The sequence below is a fragment of the Rhamphochromis sp. 'chilingali' genome (assembly GCF_963969265.1).
Source record: "Rhamphochromis sp. 'chilingali' genome assembly, chromosome: 14".
Taxonomy (NCBI): domain Eukaryota; kingdom Metazoa; phylum Chordata; class Actinopteri; order Cichliformes; family Cichlidae; genus Rhamphochromis; species Rhamphochromis sp. 'chilingali'.
The window spans coordinates 12,810,482-12,833,841 of NC_137941.1; the positions used below are offsets into that span (position 1 = coordinate 12,810,482).

The 23,360-nt window shown below is 39.9% G+C and overlaps 1 protein-coding gene across 8 annotated transcripts in view; it reads left to right on the forward strand.

Annotated features, from left to right (window-relative positions):
* map2 (microtubule-associated protein 2) overlaps window positions 1-23,360 on the forward strand; it is a 94,236-nt gene that overhangs the window by 68,209 nt on the left and 2,667 nt on the right. For 3 of the 8 annotated variants that reach the window (XM_080904056.1, XM_080904057.1, XM_080904058.1), the window contains 11 exons: window positions 307-3,411; window positions 3,509-3,751; window positions 4,034-4,171; window positions 5,528-5,589; window positions 6,630-6,761; window positions 6,963-7,104; window positions 7,523-7,579; window positions 7,726-8,033; window positions 17,252-17,344; window positions 20,726-20,807; window positions 22,393-22,505. In XM_080904056.1, the coding sequence (XP_080760182.1) occupies window positions 307-3,411; window positions 3,509-3,751; window positions 4,034-4,171; window positions 5,528-5,589; window positions 6,630-6,761; window positions 6,963-7,104; window positions 7,523-7,579; window positions 7,726-8,033; window positions 17,252-17,344; window positions 20,726-20,807; window positions 22,393-22,505 (4,475 nt within the window). Of the gene's footprint in view, window positions 1-306; window positions 3,412-3,508; window positions 3,752-4,033; window positions 4,172-5,527; window positions 5,590-6,629; window positions 6,762-6,962; window positions 7,105-7,522; window positions 7,580-7,725; window positions 8,034-17,251; window positions 17,345-20,725; window positions 20,808-22,392; window positions 22,506-22,993; window positions 23,053-23,360 lie in introns of all 8 variants that reach the window. The other 5 variants (XM_080904063.1, XM_080904060.1, XM_080904059.1 and 2 more) reach the window with 5 other exon arrangements.

A 23,360-nucleotide genomic window follows, 5' to 3' on the forward strand; every position in this document is an offset into this window, starting at 1 on the left:
AGCATGGATATTTCTCCCATCTGTTATTGCTTGTTTCCCATAAAGCAACATCACAGTTGCCTCATGCTGGTTTCCGTCACGCCACCATCCCATTTTATCATCCATCTGTGACTTGGTGGACCGCGTAATCTCGCTGTACTTCTTCATTGATGGCCGTACCATTGTGCTGTAAGTTTCTGAGGAGAGCTTTGCCTGTTTTTGTCATAGCTTTTCCAGACCCTGGCTTAATAGATATCTCATTCACAGCATGCTAAAACAATGCATTTCTGTAATGATCGAACAGCCAACTTACAGATATCCTTTCAGCTTTGAAGATGGAGACAGACAAGCAGGACAGTGGATCCATGAGCCCTGACAGCATTGGATCAGAGAAACGCCCAGAGGAGTTTTATGAGCCCCAGATCCAAGGGTTCTTTGCTGGTGAACGAGTTGTACCAGAGAGTCCCACCATGGATATGCCATCCTTTGTACCCCCAGATGTTCAAAGTCAAGCCAAGGAACCCGTCAGATCGCTCACACTTCAGCCTACATATGGTGAGCCGATTACAGTGTCAGAGAAGCAGCCATCAGTGGAGCTGGTAGAGTTCAGCAGCATCAGCTCTCCTGCTGATTTCACATCAGTGGGAGCCAAAGTTCAAGGAGGAGACTCAACAAGTGACACAAAAGACAGATCTGGGATGTCAGCCTATTTTGAAACATCAGCCATGGAGGTTAGTGAAGGTCCTCACAGTAAAGGTGAGGGTTATTACGAACTGAGTAGAGCTGGTGAAAAGCAGAGTACTGATGATACCAGTTCTCCTGAGATCAGCTACAGCACACTTGCTGAAGCTCAAGATAAACCTGAAGCTAAAAAAAGTACAACAGAAGACACTAGGGTATTTACAGTTCCTGACAGGAGTAATGACTGCAGGCTTTCCCCAGGTAAACTTGCCTTAGAGCAGAGGAGTTACTCACTTAACATCACCATAGGAGCAATGGATCAAAGTGGCCAAGGTAGACAAAGAAACTTCTCCCCACTGGCCACAGATATCATGTCATATACCAGTGGAAGCTTAGATGACTCAGCAGACTACCTTCCAGTTACCACACCATCTGCAGATAAGCCACCATCTTTCCCTCCACTCATACTTGAGACGGCAGCTTCCATTACTTCAGACTCCTCATCTCCTCCAAGGATCACAGAGCAGCCTCCAAAACCTAGTCCTGAACCGGAATCTCCAGAATCCCCTGAGCCTCCCAAGAATACATATAAAAATGGCACAGTAATGGCACAAGACTTGCCCGAAATGCTTGACCTTGCTGGTAACCGTTCGGGACTGCAATCAGAAAACAGTGACCCAGAAATCATTCGGAGGAAGTCGATTCAATCTGATTCTTCTGCCTTAAATTATGACCCACTGGCTAGCCTAATTTCAGGGGAACAGAGTCCTGGAGCTAGAAAGAGTGACAGCCAGCTGGAAGAGATGGGTTATTGTGTTTTTAGTGAATATTCAGGGCCCATGCCGTCCCCTGCAGATGTGTTCAGCCCTACAGACACTTCTGCACAAGTCTTCACCCCGTCTGTCCTGGAGGAAAAGGTAGCTGAGCAGGCAAGAAAATTAGCAGTCAGAGATGTGTCTTTGGAGGATAAGACACAGCCATCAGGAGTTGCTGATGCAGCTGAAGAAAAAGACCAGAAAGAAGAAGAGAGAAAAGATTCAGCTGAAGAAAATAAAAAGAACAAAGAAGATGATCAGATGATTACCTCTGTAAGCGAGACACCACTTGCTCAGCCCTGTGAGCCTTTTGTGACACCAACTGTCACTGTGACACTGGAGGAAGGTGGGAGGTCAGTGAGCGAGACTGAACGGCAAGCCAGCGGTGAAGGCTCAGCGTCAGAAACTGAGATTGCTGACTATGAGAGGCAGATCCGGAAACTGGAGATGGAGGACAGGCCTCTCAGTTTGGAGGAGGAGCGAGAGCTGCAGGAGCTTCGAGAGAAGGTGAAGCTGGTGCATCAGGAAGCCTATGAGGAAGTGGATGCTGAAGATGTGTACCAGCTGACTGGTGTGGCCAAGGACCGAATTGCCAGGCCTGTTAAAACTTCATCTGCCTCATCTGTGGAGAGCAATATCGATGATGACAAGCTGCTCTCCCCAGTGCTCTCACCCTCCAAACTTAAACAAAGAGAAATGTATGGCTCCCCGAAAAGATCAGCTTCACCTGTGTTAGGCATAAACAAAGATGAGAGAGAAGATCCAGAAAAGAAAATGAAGGCAGAGCAAGAGAAAGAAGCAGTCGAGAAGAAACTTAAAGAGGAGGAAGAAAAGAAAATCAAGGAAGAGGCAGAAAAGAAAGAACAAGAAATGGAAGAGAGGGAAGAGCAGAAAAGGAGAGAGAAAGAAGAGGCAGAGAGGATATTGAAGGAAGAAACAGAAAGGAAGGAGAAAGAACAGAAAGAGCAGGAGATGAGGGAGAAATTGGAGAAAGAAGAGAGGGAGTTGAAAGAAAAGCAAGAGAGAGAGCAGAAAGAAAAAGAGGAGCGAGAGTTGAAAGAAAAACAAGAAAGAGAGCAGCGTGAGAGAGAGGAGAGGGAGTTGAAAGAAAAGCAAGAGAAAGAGAAGAAAGCGAAAGAGGAGCAAGAGTTGAAAGAAAAACAAGAAAAAGAGCAGAAAGAAAGAGAGGAGAGGGAATTGAAAGAAAAGAAAGAGAAAGAAGAAAAGGAGTTGAAAGAAAAGCAAGAGAGAGAGGAGAGAGAAAAGAAGGAAAAGGAAGAAAGGGAGAGAAAAGAAAGAGAAGAGAGGGAAAAGATGGAACAAGAGGAGAGAGAAAGGAAAGAAAGGCTGGAAAAAGAAAGAATAGAGAAGGAGTTGAGAGAGAAGGAAGAGAAAGAAACAATAGAAAGGCAGCTGAAAGAAAAGGAAGAGCGTGAGAAGGAAGAAGAGATGAACACAAAAGTTGCAGACCAGCCTGAAGTGGATGCAAGACAAAAAGAAGCTGATGCAATAAAGCCTGCTGAGGTTGAGAAGATGAAGGACAAAGGCGACGTGACGAAGGAAATACCCGAGGCTCATGCTGCCATTGAGTCTGTGGTGACAGTTGAAGATGATTTCATTACTGTGGTCCAAACCATTGATGAAGCCGAAGAGCCGGGCCACAGCGTTCGTTTCTCTGCCCCACCTGAGGCCGAAGCAGTTTGCATTGCTGCCCAGAAAGAAGAAGAAGAAGAGGAAGAAGAGTCTGTGGAGCTGGCTCAGGAAGCGGACATAGAGGCTGCCAGTTTAGAGGAAATGGGAGATGTTCCTGAAATTCCCGGCTCCCCTGAGAGGGAGGCTCAGACCATAGAAACAGAAGGACCAACAGAAAGCTATGATAGAGATGAAACCACAATGGATGACTCCATTCTGGACAGCTCCTGGGTTGACACTCAAGGTGAGATCACCTTTTTTGGTTCTTCTTTTTATTCCCTCTTGTCAGCTTCAAATACACAAACTGAATAAAGTCTCATGCCCTATTTTCCACACTGCAGATGACGATAAGAGTATGGTAACGGAGCACACTGAGCCTTTGCCCAAGATGTCTAGTCCGGTCAAAAAACCTGCTGTGGTCCAGAACAAACTGGCACAACAGTGGAAGACAGAGAAACAGGAAAAGCCTGTTAAAGCCAAGACTAAGGGGGGGCGGCCTAAGGGACGAATCTCGACTCCAGAACGCAAACCTACCCGCAAAGAACCTGCCTACATCCCCAAAGAGGAACTCAAGAAGAAAAAAGGTTATTGTAATTTTATTTTTCGTCGTATGTAAAATAAAGTCAATAACTGAAGCAATAATCATTGTTAAATAATGTTCAAGTCAGCTGCTCCTCAAACACAGCACTCTGTGTATCTGACTGTTTTGTATGCAGGCTTTCTTATTGAATAGATAGCTAATATTCAGTATGCATGAACCGTACACAGGCTTTCTGTGGTGTTTTCCGTATTATAACACGACTGTCTCTGTCTGTGGTTGCACTCCTCTGCTGTTGTCACTGGTCCTCTTTTCTCCGATAATGCAGCAGTGATAAAGAAGGCTGACCTGGCCAAAAAAATGGAGACTCGGACTCAATCCCCGTCCAAGAGGACTGCGGGGAAAGCAGCAGTCCGCCAGACCCGTCCTATCCAGCACCACTCCTGCCCCAGGAGAATAACCACAGGTGACACGTTGCCTTGGTCTGTCACACAGCTGGTGCTTGCTGCAGGACAGTCACCGCAACAGCATTCCCTGTCTCGCCTCCGCTTCATTTTTGTTTTATTGGTTGTTTAATGTTATTAGTTTTGTTAGTCATTTGTTTTCAAATGCATTTATTTTGTGTTTCATCATAATAAAGATTGACTTTCATTAATATTTTCTTTGGATTCATTTGTGTATTTTTTGCTTTTTTTGTGTTTTTTGTTCGTTCTCCGAGCTAACAAATACTGTCTCACTTGTGTTCTCTGTTTTAAGCATTTGTTTGTGCTTACACCTATGCTCATATATACATGTGTCTAAGAAGGCACAGCACACTTCCCTTAACTACAGTATTGTTAACTTAAATAATACTTTAATTCCTAACACATTCATAAAGATGTTATTCTTTATGAATACATCTTTCCTTCATAAAATCTTTTTTTGCAGTTTGTATCTAGGTTCTCTGTCAGCTGCTGGTGTCCAGCTGACTTGTCACAATAATGAATCTTGTCAGTAAAGAAACTATAGACCTTCACAACCTCGATGGTCTTTTAAATTACATATCCAGTTTAGCCATTTCCAACTTGTGGTATCTTCTCCGTGGTGCTAAAAGCACTTTTCCACTCTGAGTACTGAAAGCACTTTTTACTACAAGCTACTTTAATATAGTCTATGCCTTGAAGCATTTTCTATTACACACACACTGTCACTACGATCAATGCATCGGGGGGAATATGGGGGCCTCAGCATCTTGCCCAAGGACATGTCAATATGAAGACCAGAGGTACCAGAGATTGAACCACTGACCTTCTGGATGGTAGACAGACTTTGCTAAGTGACAGCCACCCTTTAACTTATTACTAGGTTTGCTAATGCTGCTCTGACCCAGAGGCAGTTTGCTCTCCATTTTCCCCTGACGGACTGAATTCTGTGTCAGTGATGAGGAAAGCTCAGTATACTGCTGCAATGCCCCAATTCGATTTTTTTTTTTCCAAGGTTGCCTTACATAATACAAAATCCCCCATTCTGTGTGATATCTTGCCAAATCTTTGCAGAACAAAGCTGTCAAGAGAGAAACATCCAGCTCCTATAGAACATTGAATTTGGCATATCGCTTACCATGCCACATTTAAGAATGCAAAGTTGGATGTCTGTAATTTTTACATTTTATGTAATGGGAACATATTCTTGCAAGGATATAAATATGGGGGTAATCCTCCAAAGTAGGGCATTTAGAGAGCCCTAACTCCTTCTCCTTCAATGTACGAAGGTTAACGCACAAATTCTTCTGAAGTATTTTTGTTTCCCTGAACTTCTCTGTCTGTCTGTCTCCGTCCCTCAGAGGTCCTACCTGACAGTCGTCAGCCTCTCAGCGTTGCCAGACAGTCTCGTGACAGAGCATCGGTAAGTATACTCAACAAACCTAACAATGGCACGACCTCTGGCACAAAAAACACTGAGAGAGATTCCAAGAAAACTCTGCTGGCAGTCAGCATGAATGAACAATTAAATTATAGGCATAGAAACTCAATGGATACTGAACACTAGAAACAGGCAGAACCTTTTTTTGGTGCAACATATTTGAAACTTTTGCTTTTTTGCTATTAATATGAAACCGCTAATACACATCTTGACTTCTGCAGGATCTGAAACAAAAAGCATCTCGGTAATTTTGAAAAAACAATTATCAGTAGAATCATTAAAATGATGTTATTTCCTAGGGTGACTTGCTGAGTTCAAAAAAAAAAATCTCAAAAGACATTAACACAATAACACATCACATCCAGATAACGCAAATGCTTTGTCCTTCCATCTACACACTAACACGGGCAGGTGTTGCATTAGTTTTTTGTTCATATTTCATGAAGAAAATTATTAATGGTGGTTACATTTTGTAAAATGTTTCCTCTTCTTGGCATATTTTAATGGGTTTTTGCACAAGTAGTGAAGACAGACGCATTTGGAGTGTTTATTTTGCTGAGTGGGTGTTGAACCAACCTGTGACATTTCTCCAGTGCCTGTGGTCGTGACTCCATTTCACTCCTCCGCCATGGTAATGACAGTTATTGTGTCTAAAAGAACATGCTTTCTATATTTCCTAAATGTCATGTCATCACAGCATACTGAAAGTGTCTTCTAATACCATGCTCTGCAGTGTAGCTGTTGCATGGGCATGATGAAGAGTATCCCTCACATTCTTAAGTTTTGTTTATTTGTTTGATATTTTCATGTCCCATGAGTTTTCAGTTTCTTACTAAAATGAATGTGCAAGAGGAGCTGCTTTAATAGATTACATAGTAAATTGTTCCACATGATTCATGAGATCATGTGCATTCATGATGCATGTTGTAGCAGTGGTATTTTCACCACTTTTTGTCATCCTGTGTTCTTTATTTTGTTTTCATGCGCCTCACCAACCACGCCTCTTTGTTGTACCATCTCAGTGCCATGCCCATCATTTACCGTTTACAAAGATCCCCACCTTCATATCCAGAGCGGCTGCCTCGCTAGATAGACCTCGTCCATCCTCAGCAGAGCCTCAGGGCTCCACAGAATTACAGAAACAAATAGCTAAGGTAGGTGGATGGAAGAGTGACATGGTTCCTGCACAAGTCCTGGAAATTTCATACATGTTTTCATGCAAACATGAATATTATTTGCTTTAATTTTGTAATATTGCTTGCAAACGATATCTGTTGTTTCACATTGAATTAAAAAGATAAACCTCAGTCTGCCTGACTGGCCTAACAATGCGCTCCCTGTATGCTTTCCAACAGGATGGTGGGTCACGGAGCCCAGAGAAGAGGTCTTCAGTGCCACGCCACACCTCATTTATGAGTCGCCGTGGGCCCCATGACCATGAAGAGAGCTCTACCTCTATCACTAGCTCTGGCTCTACGGCTCCTCGCAGGCCCACATGTAGGGTCCAGTTCCCCTAAACTGTACAAAGTATCAGCATTTAGTTTACGTTAGGTTGTCTAAAACGAAACTCTTGATAGCCTCCAGTGTGCGATAAATGCTACTAATTCAGTCTTTACTACTGTTGATCAATTTTAGAAAAATATTTCTAGAAAGTGAAAAGCACACTCATAAGGCCTTATGCTTGATTATTTTAAGAAGTCCCAGCTGACATCTGCTAATGAGTGATTTTTGCATACTCGCTCTATTTCTGTCTGTCTTCTGGCATCTTTAACATTTGTTTTTTTATATTAATACTTAATTTACTTTTATTACAAAGCCAAAATGTTATGTTGGACTATTAGCGTGCACTAAAACTCCTCTTTTTCTTCATTCTCCATCACTAAATCCAAAACTTTTGATTTTTCCCTTTCTCCAGCATTTCGCACTGAGATGAGGGCAGAACACAGGACAGGGCGAGCTCCTAGCATGACAGGTAATTACAGACTATTTCTACTATTTCTAGATATAAATTAAGAGCATTTTGTAATTTTGTGCTGTGGACTCAAAATATTTTGAATAAAAGGAATTGCAGCCTGTCTTCACCTCCACCTCCATCACCTGTATTTGTCATCTTACCAGTTACAGAATCAGTGCGCTCACGTTCAGCTCGCAGTGGCCACTCCACCCCACGCACCCCTGGCTCAACAGCCATCACCCCAGGAACTCCTCCCAGTTACTCATCATCTTCGAGGACCCCCGGGACCCCACGCTCCCTCAGTCTGATTTGTCAGGAGAGGAAGGTGGCTGTGGTCCGTACCCCACCCAAGTCACCTGCAACAACACCCAAGCAGCTCCGTATTATCAACCAGCCACTCCCTGACTTCAAGAATATCAAGTCTAAGATTGGCTCCACAGAGAATATCAAGTATCAGCCTAAAGGAGGACAGGTAACACTTTTACTTTGTCCAGAAATCTGCAGCTTTTTTTAACTGCTTGCTAATTTTCTTCCATCTTCACATTTGGTTTTACTGCTTATTGTAGTTTCCTTTTTTCCTACCTCTCCCTTCTGCACTGATCTCAGAGACAGAAGCTGCCATGTATTTTATTTTTGTTTCAGGAAGTTACATGTAATAGAAATAAAAAGTATATTAGGTATATATAGGTAGATTTACTGAGCATGCAAAGAAACTTAATGCTTGCCTCCTAGCAGATTTTACTCAGGATTTGACCTTTGAACCATAAAGCAACAACAAAACATTCAATAGGAGGAAAAAATTGAGTCAAATAACTGTTTCATATGGATCTGCAAGAAAAATCTGTACAATATATTTACAGACCACTGATCTGTGATGAGGTCTGCTTTACCATTCCTCGTATAAATAATATTATAAGGTTTTGTCTAACATCTTCTGTCTTTTTCTTCTGCTTTAAGATGCTTATTTCCCATATGTTTCCTCCCGTCTCTAGGTCCTCGCTAAAAGTCCTGCTTTAGTCTTTTAGTTTCCCTTGCCTGCTGCTAGCTCGTGAATAATCTTGCCCATCCATCATCGTAAAAAAAAGAGTACAAAATATTACATAATGATGTTTTGTATAAGAAAAAAGGAAAATCACACGTAATTACACGTGTCCATTGGTTAAATTTACAATGTCTACAATGTAAAGTGTAGCGTGTTAAACTTTTCCTTTACCTGATAGACTATCCTAAAATGTACTTCAACTTATAATGTTGATTTTAATGATATATAAACCTATTGGACATATGATTTATCATCTAAACTATTTATATGGTGAATCAAGACCTACAGCAGCTTAGCAGTTCTTTACCACTTCTAGATATTTTCAGTTCCCAGTCTGATTTTGTGGCTGTCTTCCTCTGTTGTCTCTATGTGAAGCATTAGTTCAGATATCAGTTGCTGCTGTCAGTGAAAGTAAAAGTATGCTTGCGTTAATCAGATTGCAGAAAAATTTGTCTTCAAGAGCTGTAAATGTTGCTCTGTGTCTGATGGATGAAAGCAGTTTGATATATCTGTTGCCATCAACACAGTAGACCGAGGCTCTTTTTCTCTGAGTTTAATATAGACTAATATAGACTGCCACCTGATGGCAGGTTAAAAAGTCATTTTAACATTGTTGTGATTGATTGTGAGTTTATCCCAAAGATAAACACTGAGATAAAGGTCTAAAGAATGATTTCAAAATATGTATATATACATTTTTTACAATTTTAAAGCAGTAAATGCTAGCTTATGTTATGTCAGCTTTATTTTTACCTGTGATTTCTCACCACCAAGCAGTTCTCCATCTAGAGATTTCAGTAAACAGAAAATGACATGACTATGACACCTGAGCGAGAGTCTGAACTCTGAGCAGTATTGTCCCGTAAGCGTTCCTCCTGGCTCTCTAAAGCAAAGACAGCAGTTCAGCAAAATCAGAATTACAAATCTTGTTTTCTGTTGCTGCACAGAATCTGCATTAGCACAGTGTCTCGGGGTACATTTCTTACATTTTGACAAATGTCTCGAGTCTGAAACACAAAGGCAGCACTGCACCAGGAAGCAATGTGTCTGTAGCCATCAGTTCCTACAAGCCTTTGCTGATGACCTGATTAGGAATCTAAGTGTTTGGCTGGCATCTTTATGACTTAGCAGGCCTCTGAGCTGCTCTGTGCAGTCAGCCATAAAATAGGGAGGGATCATGTTCCAAATGCCAGCCTGTCATCTGCAGGAGAAACACGCTTGAGCTTCTCTGGGGGGGGTTAGCATGTGTACAGCATTACTGTTTATGCTTTGTCAAAGTGTTCATAACTAGCTTCATCAGTGTTTGCAATGTAAATACTCAATTATACAGTCACATCACTCACTGTGGATGTGGAAGTGCTTGGCCAATATTTCAGTGTGGATTTTGCTCCACTGTGTGTTAGTTTGCTTGTGTGTGATTTTGAATACGTCATGCTTTTGTGTATTTCTTATCTGTAACACAGATAGCAGATACATTGACTAGGGGGTTATCTCCCTGTTAGATAGACGTGGCTATTTATCAAATGCATCTATTGAATTTGCACAGATATCTGATCCTTAATGGGAATTATTCTCCTTATTGTGTAGTTGTTCCTTCTGATTACAGGTGTTTGTTTCACACATGAGCATGCTGTCTTCAGACAAAGTCTTTTGTTTTTGGAATCAGCATAGATTAATGCAGTGCGTTATTCGTCTTCAGTGGTAGTTTGATAAGTTGTTGAGGTTCAGAGGTCTATGTTTATGCCCATAAATGAAACTGAATATAATGACTGATATCAGTACTGATATTTGGTGATATTTGGTGATTTTAAAAAGCTAATATACTGTAAATATGTTCTTTAATATTTCTTTTAGCCACACAAAACATTTGTTCCTCCTGGCTCTCTAACAAAACAAATGTTTAACTACACAAAACATTTGTTTTGTGTAGTTATTTGTCATTGTTTTATTATCACAGCAAATCATGGATTACTCAACGCTCAGCTCGACTCTGATCAGATCAGCTGAGATCTTGAAGTTGCAGAGTGCGCACTGGTGGACCATCAACACCCATAACATTGTTAAAGGATATTTCTCCTGTCTCATCTCTATTTTTTAAAATGTTAATTTATCAGCAGTTATAAAGAGTGATACTTTTTATAATTTCGGGCTATATGTCGGGCCTACTGACACATTGGTCAAATTGTATTAATCTTCACATTTTAGTTTAGATTTAAAAGACACCTTGATGCATATTAATAGAAGCATTTATAATTATACAATTACAAATCTATCCATCCATTTATTTTCTTACCTGCTTACCTGCCTTGGCTGCTATATAGTGAGAAGCTTGGCAAAGAATTATCATATATAATGATCTTTAACACTTGCATTAATGCTCCTGTTAATGTCTCCAAGGTTCTTTTAACAAAAGCAAATAACTTGAGAATATCATTGAGTGTTAATTATAAGAGAAAAATGGAAATACAAATAGAAAACTTTAGGACATTTGAATGAAACAAATGATTGATTAAAGTATTTGTTTAACTGGAGCCTTTATTGCAGTACAGTGTTATAAACATTCATTGTTGAAATGGTCCTCTAGTGTCACTATTGTACCACTGAAGTAGTACAAAATTATAGATAGCGCATAATTTTACCTCTTTTTTTAAACTTAATGAAAATTAAAAAGCCAAACTAGTGTGACAGCATTTATATTGTTGCAAATATTTATAGACAGTAGTCACATGACATGATGGAAGTGTACTCCTCACCTTAATATTCACAGCACCCTCAAAGATCCAAATAGTGTTACTATAAGCAGCTCCTGTAGTGAGCCTCCCCCAGCCCACAGCAATATAGCAAGCCTATACTCAGCTACTGACCTGTCTAATGACTGTCCTCATAGAAACAGAAGGACCCAGATGGGCCAACAGAGGCCAAACGCAGGGCCTCTTTGATCTGGAAGTCAGTGCTGCGCCTCATCTCTGTTACTCTGTGTCTGTCTGCGGTACACAGCGTGACCTGGACGCAGGACCTGCTGGTATACCTTATCACTTTTAATTATAGCACTTTGAATAAAAAGTCTGGAAACCTTTGTCCCAGTGGAATAATTAAAAAGAAAGCATTTACTATGTGTAATTTTACTCATTAATATCTTGAAAAGGTAATTTGATTGATTAAATTTAAATTCAAATGAGCCATTAATATTAACAATACAAAAAACTATTTTAGAGCCAATTAATTATTACGTGGCCACTGCCTTTTGTCTTTTGATTGATTATTGAATTTTAAAGTGCTGAAGAAAGTCCATCGCACAGAGCAGCAGCAGAACGTGTTTGCGTAGCTGCTTTACATAGGATCGAACCAGTCACATCAAAAAATCAAAAGGCAGTATTTTTCTTTTTTTTTTCTTAATATTTTAGTAATCATCATGTTGAAATTGTACAGTACTGAGGAAAAGTCTTAAGCCACCCCTCATTTGGGAAATATGTACAATGATTTACTGAAATGTGTGCAAACATATAGTATAAAAAACAAAAACTGAGTTTGTACAATTCTAAGTCAACATTTGGTATGCCCACCTTTATTCTTCAACACAGCCTAAACTCTAAGGCAACCTTTCTTTCAGTAGTGTTCAGGAATAGTTCTCCAGGCTTCTTGAAGAACAGTCAAAGCTCCTCTTTTGATGTTGGCTGCCTTTTGCTCTAATCTCTGTCAAGATGATCCTACATTGCTTCAATAAAGTTGAGGTCTGGACTCTGGGGAGGCCAATCCCTGATTGATTGGGTTTCATTGTGTGTTTTTCTATTTTGTTATGCTTTTATTGCATTGGCATTGTGTTTGGGATCGTTTTCATTTTGGATAAGGAAGCCATTGCCAATCAAATGCTTTCCAGATGCTATGGCATTGTGGATCAAAATGCTAAGATACTTTTCTGTCCATAATACACAAGAACCGACAACCAGCTAAATAAGAAATAAGAAAAAATTTAGCCTCAAACAAAGATGGAGCCTCTAAGAAGTTTTACAGATGGCTATAGAAACTCACTGTTGTACCTACTGACTATTTTAACCAATAGGTTCATCGTGTTCATCATGTTCTTCCTTATGAATGGCATCTTGGCAACAAACCTTTCATTGAGACCAATTCTGATGAGTAATCAGTAAACAGTAGATGGATCAACTGAAAGATCAAATGAATCTCTCGGGTCATGTGTCAGGTCTTTGGTGGAATTTTGACTTTCCGATACTGTTCATGTGTTCAAATAGTCTTCTTCTTGTGCAGTTTCCTCAAACTTTTTAAGAACACACTACACACCATGCTGAGATGTGTTTTTGTGACAGCCTGCTAGTAACAAAGAGCCTAAAGAGACAATTTAATTCATGTATTTATTTATCAGTTCATTTATGTATTTATTCTTTGAAAAGTTGTCTGTTATTTGTTGATAATACCTGGGTCCATCTCTTGCGTGAGGTGCCTTATTTATGCTGAAATTATTCATTAAAACTATGAAAGATCTCTGGAAAGCCTGGTGAACTATTGCGCAGGACCATTAAACATTACAAGAAAGTCTGGCTTCAAAGTGAAAGAAAATGTGAAGAAATGTGCGTTGGCTTGAGACTTTTCATAAAGAGAAGTCAAACAAATACTCTGGTTGGCAGACTGATGACTCATGGGAAGAAAATTGAAAAACTCTATTTGTTTCAACATGAATGCAAGAGGTACAGAAAACAGTTAAAGAAAACACAAACTTGTGATTTCTCATTCTTTAAAGCATTAATCATGCTCCAGAACAATAGAAATGTGTGCACTGACACTTTTTCAGTATGCTGATCATCAGTATCCTGTAGTCCCTAGAGTATTAGACAGTGCGATCAAGCATACGAAGATAATACACAGTCATTCCTATCTACCATTTAAGAGGTCCATATATCTCTGCATGTTTCCATAGATTCATATTTTAAACAAGAGGCAGGACTTCACCCCATCACTGTCAAAGTGCAGCTCCAAGGATAATCTGAAGCACTCTTCTCGTGGAGCCAATGTATGTACCCTTCAAGCTTTGCCTTCCTCATTAAGAGGATGGGTGAATGCCTTATACAGGGAGTGCAGAATTATTAGGCAAATGAGTATTTTGTCCACATCATCCTCTTCATGCATGTTGTCTTACTCCAAGCTGTATAGGCTCGAAAGCCTACTACCAATTAAGCATATTAGGTGATGTGCATCTCTGTAATGAGAAGGGGTGTGGTCTAATGACATCAACACCCTATATCAGGTGTGCATAATTATTAGGCAACGTCCTTTCCTTTGGCAAAATGGGTCAAAAGAAGGACTTGACAGGCTCAGAAAAGTCAAAAATAGTGAGATATCTTGCAGAGGGATGCAGCAGTCTCAAAATTGCAAAGCTTCTGAAGCGTGATCATCGAACAATCAAGCGTTTCATTCAAAATAGTCAACAGGGTCGCAAGAAGCGTGTGGAAAAACCAAGGCGCAAAATAACTGCCCATGAACTGAGAAAAGTCAAGCGTGCAGCTGCCAAGATGCCACTTGCCACCAGTTTGGCCATATTTCAGAGCTGCAACATCACTGGAGTGCCCAAAAGCACAAGGTGTGCAATACTCAGAGACATGGCCAAGGTAAGAAAGGCTGAAAGACGACCACCACTGAACAAGACACACAAGCTGAAACGTCAAGACTGGGCCAAGAAATATCTCAAGACTGATTTTTCTAAGGTTTTATGGACTGATGAAATGAGAGTGAGTCTTGATGGGCCAGATGGATGGGCCCGTGGCTGGATTGGTAAAGGGCAGAGAGCTCCAGTCCGACTCAGACGCCAGCAAGGTGGAGGTGGAGTACTGGTTTGGGCTGGTATCATCAAAGATGAGCTTGTGGGGCCTTTTCAGGTTGAGGATGGAGTCAAGCTCAACTCCCAGTCCTACTGCCAGTTTCTGGAAGACACCATCTTCAAGCAGTGGTACAGGAAGAAGTCTGCATCCTTCAAGAAAAACATGATTTTCATGCAGGACAATGCTCCATCACACGCGTCCAAGTACTCCACAGCGTCGCTGGCAAGAAAGGGTATAAAAGAAGAAAAACTAATGACATGGCCACCTTGTTCACCTGATCTGAACCCCATTGAGAACCTGTGGTCCATCATCAAATGTGAGATTTACAAGGAGGGAAAACAGTACACCTCTCTGAACAGTGTCTGGGAGGCTGTGGTTGCTGCTGCACGCAATGTTGATGGTGAACAGATCAAAACACTGACAGAATCCATGGATGGCAGGCTTTTGAGTGTCCTTGCAAAGAAAGGTGGCTATATTGGTTGCTGATTTGTTTTTGTTTTGTTTTTGAATGTCAGAAATGTATATTTGTGAATGTGGAGATGTTATATTGGTTTCACTGGTAAAAATAAATAATTGAAATGGGTATATATTTGTTTTTTGTTAAGTTGCCTAATAATTATGCACAGTAATAGTCACCTGCACACACAGATATCCCCCTAAAATAGCTAAAACTAAAAACAAACTAAAAACTACTTCCACAAACATTCAGCTTTGATATTAATGAGTTTTTTTGGGTTCATTGAGAACATGGTTGTTGTTCAATAATAACATTATTCCTCAAAAATACAACTTGCCTAATAATTCTGCACTCCCTGTATAATTCTAGTTAGTCCAATTCCCAATAAATATTTTGATTCATATCTCTTTAGGTAGTGTACAACATGTTGCTTCTTGTTGTGTTGTGCAGTATATGGGTAGGTTAATAGTATCAAAGTGAGCTAGTTTGTATATTACCCCCCTTTTCACTGTAGTTTGGCTCTCGGTTTTTAATTTTAGATACAGTTGTCTCTTTTCAACTATAGTTCAAGGGGTGACAAATGTCACTTGTATTATAGGTTATATATTACTGGCATTATGAATGACCAACAACAACATAGCAAGGAGGATGCATGCTTCTGACTTTTTTCTAATATTTAGCCGACTGTCTAGCACAAAAATGACCTGATGGTTAAGAGAAAGATCCACTCAGTTGACTATAGCCTTAGCTAAAATGCTAAAGTATACTTGAACATGCAGTCCTGTTGGATCCATATGAATACTGTAGCCTAACTTTTCTTTAGCACTTTACCCCAAAAAACCCCCGTCATGTATCTGTGATTAGTTTGACATTTAATCCTGCACTATTGTGTGTATTAGGTCTAGTCCTACATTTCGTGTAGAATAATACGAATAATAGTGAGTCGACAATAGATTAAATGTGTTTTTCCTTCCCCAGAAATCTCCCACTAGTTGAGTTCTCTTTTTCTTTCTATCCTCTTCTTCTATTTTTTCCCCTTTTTCCTCCATTTATTTCCTTCTGAGGGTACATAAAATGCTTGTTTCCTCACTTTAGTTTATCCCACAATTCTAGGTCACATGAGATATAATAGGTCACATGCTATGCTATAGTGATGGTGCTTTGTGGCAAGACGAGGTTTGCATATCTTGTGGATATTCTGTGGTGTTACAAGCATGAATAATCTGCTCTCATTATTCATTTAGTTTGCTACCTTGTGTTTAGGTTGCATTAAGAAGAAAGACAAAAATAATTCCTCTTTTAAAGAAGGGGAATAAATTCTCTGTTATATTTAGCTATTAAAAATTTATTGATAGTGTAACATTTTACTGGCAGTGGGTGGAAAGTTATGGTTCGATGTCCATTTATAGGTCACGGGAGCTGTTTAATGAGACCACTTGTGCATACCCGATGTTTGAAGGGAAGTAACAGCAGAAAACCTTGTGCTAATTGAGAACTGAATGAAAACACTTCCTCTTTGTCTATGTCTGTTGCATATTAAAGAAATTCTCAATATAGCATAAGAAAGGACGTCTGATCCCCCACAAATGAGATATTCTTTATATGTTCTTTATTGCCTCTGGTTGTCTTGAGCCCATCGGCACATAAGCATTGTTCCAGCAGTGTTTTGAACCGAGACTGATTGTCTTCCATATTCTTTGAACAGATGTCCACATATTTGAAAGCACTCCTTGTGTTTCATTAAGCGGTGAAGGAAAAGGAAAACAGTTCAGAGGCCACATACCCGAAAGTCTCCGTTGTCCTCATCTTTTCTAATTCACAAAATGTGTAAGAAGTGTATGCACTGTCACTTCTTTATCTGGTGTAAACCCCCATTGCTTTTGCTGTGCTGTCGTATAAAAATGAAAGCTATTTATTTGTTGTTTCAGTACTGTTCCAACTCTGCTTCGTCTGCATCTCACTCCTGCTTTTTCTCCTTGCAGCTACAGAGAGTCAGCACACGTCACAGCACACTCACATGTTCATCATCCTCAATCCCTAAAGTAGTGGCCTCAAATCAAAGAACTTTCAATTGTGTTTTTAGCTTCTAAAGGTTCATCAGTTGTTGCATTTTGGTACATAACCAAGGCTCACAGACTGTCACAGCTCACCCCATGAGTCAGATCAAATTGTCTTTTCCTCTGAGCTTAAAGTGATCTTATCAGTTGAATGATGTTTGTCCTGGGCAACAGGGAAACTACTAGTCCAATTGTACCGCCAAACACAGTCAGACATCTATTTAAACAGTGGGAGTATACAAACTGTTTAAAAGACTTAAGCCCAAGCGTTTTCCCACCTCATTCCTCACCTCCACCCTGCAGGTTTTCATCCCCAGTGTTAAACTGGACTATAGCCATGTTCAGTCTAGGTGTGGGTCCTTGGACAGGCGTGGCTACTCGGCAGGAGGTGGAAACGTGAGTCTTGTGCTGCAAGCCCATTGTGTCAGTGTTGTTGTCGGTATTATTTATGTGCCGTGCTGTGCTGTGTTTCCTCTGTTTCCTCTGTGTTTTCCTGTATTTTTATTTTGCCTTACTGCTTCTCAGTTTAATAGTTAAGTCACTCATTCATTTGCAGTGCTCTTACTAGACTGCTCTTCATCTTTGCATTATTCTCCACCAGTGGTTTGTGTCCTGCAAGTAATGATACCAAGGGCTGAATGTGTCTGCCTCCAGAACCTGACATTTGACTAGTCTGCTGACTTAGCTTCTAAGGGCACTAGCTAATATTAGGATGTAGCCAAGTTATCAGGAGATTAGAAAAAATATATCCTTTTTAAAATGCGGGCATGTTAAAAAAAGCTAAGTCTTCGTCAGATGATAGCCAGTGGTTTCAGTATTGCATTTTACCAAATGCAATGTCTTTATGATCCCCATCTTGACTTTGTAACTGCATGCAGACACAGCCTGCTTGGACTACAAGTTCAAAAACAAAACAAAACAAATAAACCCAGAAAGCTTCTGGTACCAAAAGCTCCTTCCTGCTTGTACATATTCATGTTTGTTACACTTTTCTGCTTAATGCTTTTCTAATCCTATATTGTATTTTGTACTGGACAGAGAAGCTCATCAAATCTTAATGAATTTTCTTTATGTACGATGAAAATAAAGCTAATAAAGGCTTTCTTCTTCATATGCAGAAACACACAGAAGAGAAAGTAGACTTAGTGCTTAACAAAATTAGCCCACTCATTGCTAGCAAAACTCTTGCCAGCATCTCTCATCCACAACAGGTAGCACGCTGCATGAAGCACTTGATTAAGACTGATTACAGCCATCTGAAGGCAGCAGGTATAGTGTGCGCTCCATCTGCAGTTTCTGATTTGAATAATGCACATTAACAATGCACAGTTATGCAAGCTTAATAACAATGAGACAGTTAAAACTTATCTCTTGACTTTATATCACTTCCCTCAGAATGATCTGTTCCCATAAAACCTCTTTTTATTTGATTCTTGCTACAGCAGCTGAAAAAAGTAGTGCCAGGAACATTTATGAGGTCAGTGCTTTTGGCACAGCAGATATTATCTGTTCAGGTGACTGTAGTGATTAAATTCATCTGTTGTGTAACAAGAAACAGCTATTATTCTGTGCCCAGTTTTACAATAGCGGCCTCAAAGTAGTGAAATCAGAGTTGGCATTGTGTGTATTATTCTGTATTCTTACATGTTACTTGTAATCGCTCGTCTTTAATTATCTGCAGAAAACCGCCGTCAACCTAAAGAAACACGTGGTAGCACATTTGCTCATATATTGCAGCATCTTAGTTTTGAGAGTCTCAAATAGAGTGTCAGTACACATCAAGTGAAGAATAGCGCAAAGGCCGCTCAACTGACAGTTCCTGCAGATTTTTAGGACAAGCCCAGCACAAGTCAAGGTCGCTCAGGAGAGCGAAGGTGGAGAGCGGTGGTTGGCTGAGTTGCTGAACGTAAGGACATTAAATTGCAGATTAACATTTGCAATCAAACATTACTAAAAGTTGTTGCATATAACTGTGCATAATTTCATGAGAAGTGCTCTTTACTCTTCCCTCTGTTGCAAATTATTATATTTGGAGATTACATCAGCTCCCGTCAGTGTATAAAAGAGCCAGTTCGTATTGCCTCTGATAAATTAGACTTTAAAAAAACTCACTAGAAAACTGAGGCAAAGGTTTGAAAAAATTAAAGCCATAATTAACTATTAGTCAGAAAATCTTTATTACATTTGATATAAATAAAGAAAACAATGTCATTTCTCCAAATTAAGCATGCAAACACTCAATTATTGCAGTTCTCTTTTGAGAAACAATTAAAAATGGATATCGTACTACTCTGCTAATGTGTAAAATCTACACCAATCATCGGCAACATTAAACCCACTGATTGCTTAAATAAAAAAAACATGTATCACAGTGTTATTATGAAAAGTGTTATAATTGTTTAGTAATCTTATTATGAAAAATGTGCAATTAATGAAGGTTCTTACTGTTAAAGACTTTGGATCCTTGTGTTCATCAATGATACTTTTACATGTATAACCTACATAAGAAGGCATACTAGCCTTTTTCAGTGGTAGCAGCCTTTCCCAGCAGACCAATGTGCTCCACCAGGCCACAAAAACTCTTCAGCAATGACTTTAAGAGACCAAAAGTCCAAGGTGACGATCCTGGCTCCAAGATCCCTAATGATGATCTGCAGCACACAGAAGAAACTTGATCCACAGAGACTCCAGCACACTAAAGGACCCTAAAGGACCCACTACCATCATCATACAGGGCCTCCATAAGTCCTAATGGGTCCAAGGTGCTTTGTACAAAGACCTTCAGAAAGATGGTTTTTAATGTTGTGTGTGATTGGTGTTTTCACTTCTTAGTAGAACTGATAAATTAAGCAATCATGCGCATCTGAAGAAAAATGCATGTATCTGGTTTATGTTCAGTTATATGAATAGGTCAAGAATTTGCATTTGCAGAAGGTACTGTGTTATGTAAGAAATCAACACATACCATACAAATGAAAAACATCAACAGTGGGGTTAACAGATGCCTAAGTGACATGACTACAGGAGCGATGTGCCAAACAGTAGCCTGATGTTCACCCACGCTGACACAAAGCACTTATAATCTCTTCTCTTTAAAACTCATATGGTATACTTTTGCTAGTCTTTTGCATGTGTAAGAGACTTGGTGTTCTTTGTCAGTCCACAGCTTCACAAAACAATAAGGCCACAACAAGATATATTGTAGGTAAAGGCTGCATACAGTATTGTGTGCTTGCGGTGTGGTTTTTTTTTTTATGTGACTTTCTATGTGTCATCTTACTTTTTATGTCATTTTGTGTCCCGGGCCTTGTAAAGAGGGTTGAAATTACGGGACACAAAATCACTGGTTACAAAAGACATTTGTACTAAATCAGCGACATGGCAAAGGTTGCTGACCACAGGCGTGTCTGCGTGATTCATCTCAGGATGTGGTGTATCTGTCCTTGTTCATCGTGCTGTGATTAAAGCTTTATGTTTGCTGTCTCATCAGTTCACTCCTTACACATTTCTCTGCGGGTTGCTCTTCAGACCTCCTCGGTGTGTCCTTGCCCTCTCTTTGCCTTACACTTCTCACTGTTATGTGTATCTGTTCAGTTTTATAAATGGGACAAATTATTTTCAAGACATACTTACAGCTTGAAAACAGGTTGCTTCGGTTACAGGTACAATCTAGATCAGATGTATTCCTCTTGATAAATCAGGGGGGGGGGGGACCTGATGATCTTGCCTTGAACTGTGGGCTCTAAACTTGCCTTTTCCTGACTGTGTTCCTTCCAGGTACAAATACAGAACAAGAAGATTGACTTGAGCCATGTGACCTCCAAGTGTGGCTCTCTAGACAACATCCATCATCGGCCAGGTAAAGGTTTGCAGTTCCCCTACAAAGAGGGCAACACTGCACTGCAGTGAGTGTGCTGTGACCAGAAGGTTGCTGCTGCAGTCCCTTACTTTCAAATATGAATTTTATATGTGGGATGTCCAGGAGGCCGTCGAACTGCTTAGATACACTTGAGCAATTTATCTAAATTTCATGAGCTTTTGAGTTCAGACTGTGGTTATACTGGAAAGCCTCAAGGTATGACTGCATGTGAAGCTAAAAATGTGAGTAGATAAGATGAACTGCACGCTCCCATTTTTTCTTTTAGTGATATAAGGAAGTGCATAGTAGACAAGCCAGACAGGTAAACAGTGTTGAGTTCAACATTCATCACCCAACTCTGTTTGATGCTGCTGGCTTACAATGCCAGGTAAACCCCTGTGCGCTTCCACCTGGTCTTATCATTACACGATAATACCAAGGGACACAGATTAGACGTTCTAAGACCGGTTTTCTTGTATTTGTTAGACAAAGAATTTCCTGCCCTATTTGAATGTATTTATTCATTTGGCAGTTTTTTTATTAACTCCTGAAATAACATGTCAATCAGATGCAGCTCCTGGACCAGTCTGTATCTAAATTTGCAACAACAGTGGAAGCAAGCAGTAAACTGACAGCCTGATAGATGTGTCCGCAGGTGGCCGCATGTAGGAGGTGTTTTGGTTCCTGGCAGCATTTTCTGAAATTTGTCTTTATACCTTGAGTGTTAGAGTGTGGGATATGATGTTAATAAATTGGGTTACATCAAACCTGGAGAGGGTTTTACATTCAATTTAATGTTTGTTCATCCAAATTTCTGAAATGCAAAGTAATAAATTGCCTTCACAGTAATCCCTTAACATTCCTAAGTCCATAGGACTTGCACTAAAAGAAAACTTGCATATTGGTTATAGGGGTTGCTGTTGGTAAGTTTGAAATTTCTTTTCCATTAATACAACAAAATAAATTCTCTGATGCTGTAGGGCAGTGTGATGCTCTGTGACAGTCATGTTAAAAGCTCTACAATTAAAATATAAATCATAATTATTAGATGCCATAAAAGTGGTTTTATGTTTTTTATTCTTCCGGATAACTGCACAGAACTTGTGCTTATATTTATCTGAATTGGCCTTTGAAATCATTTTCTGAATTTCCAGCTTAATTTACAGAACTGGAAAGATTTAGTTGCACTACCAGTACTTTGGCAGCAAAGCCCCAGGCAGAAATATGGAATCCCCTTTTTATTTACCCATAGAGAGTATTGGACTGTCCTGCAGCGCCACCTGCTGTTCATTCTGCCATGTTTATTACAGTCTTTCATCTATTCCTAAACTCTCATTGAGAAGCTACTGGGGTTTCATACTTTAACTCTGCACAATTTTTAACCTCACTCTCTCATCTGACCTTTAATAACTTCTTAATAAGGTGGGCGTGTCTTGAGTAGATATTAGGTGGATATTTGGTGACTAAGTATTCGCATTTTTTTTCACTTGATGCTGTTTCAATTTCAAAATTGAAATAAATACTTACAATTAATATAGCGCTCTTCTCACTTAATAGTTTTTACACTTCTTCTGCTTTTAAACAGGAGGTGGTAATGTGCGTATCGAGAGTGTGAAGTTGGACTTCAAAGACAAAGCCCAAGCAAAGGTGGGTTCCCTGGAAAATGCTCACCACATTCCTGGTGGAGGCCACGTGACGGTGAGTGTCAGCTCCATGCTTCTAATCAGCCATTTAAGGGAAAACATCAAGTTATTGAGAGATTGTCCTACTCATCAATTTAAATATAAGCCCTCATAAGTAATAGCCTTTACTCTCCCTTTACTCAATATTCACCCAAATCTCAGGCTGTGCAGTAGTCAGAGAAATTGCAAAAAAAGCCCAAGGCCTACATCTCAGACTCAATGTTCATGACAGTACAATTAGAAAAGGATTGCACAGATACGTCTTGTCTGGAAGGTTGTCAGGAGAAAGCTTTTCTCTACAAAGAACATAGCAACCAAGCTCAGGTTGCATCTAAACCTGCAAGACTTCTAGAGCGTGTTTTTCAATCAGACATCATTTAGATGTTTAACTGTAATATACACTGTTCCATGTAGTCAAAACCAAAGCACAGCATATCAGCACAAGCACCTTATATCAATTGTCAAGCATGGTGGTGTGATGATTTGGGTTTGTTTTTGCCACAGGACTTGGGCACCTTGCACTCAGTCGGTCGACCGTGAACTCCTCAGTATAAGTACTCTATGTGAGGCCATCTGTCTGACAGTTAAAGCTTGGCTGAAACTGGGTAATGCAACTAGACAACTATCTTGTTGCATTGCAAACCAGAAAAAAGGTTTTCCAGGACTCTGCAGTCATGTGAAAAACTAAGAACAAGCAAACCAGAAAATTGGTAATAGAATCTCTGAGAAAACCACAATGAACTGATGCAACGTAAAGAAGAGTACGTCGTGTAGAAAATTATTACTTAAGATTATTACTGCTCAAGGTGGTTCTAGAAGATATTAAACCATGGGTTGTACTTGGTTTTTCACATGACTGCAGAGTCCTGGA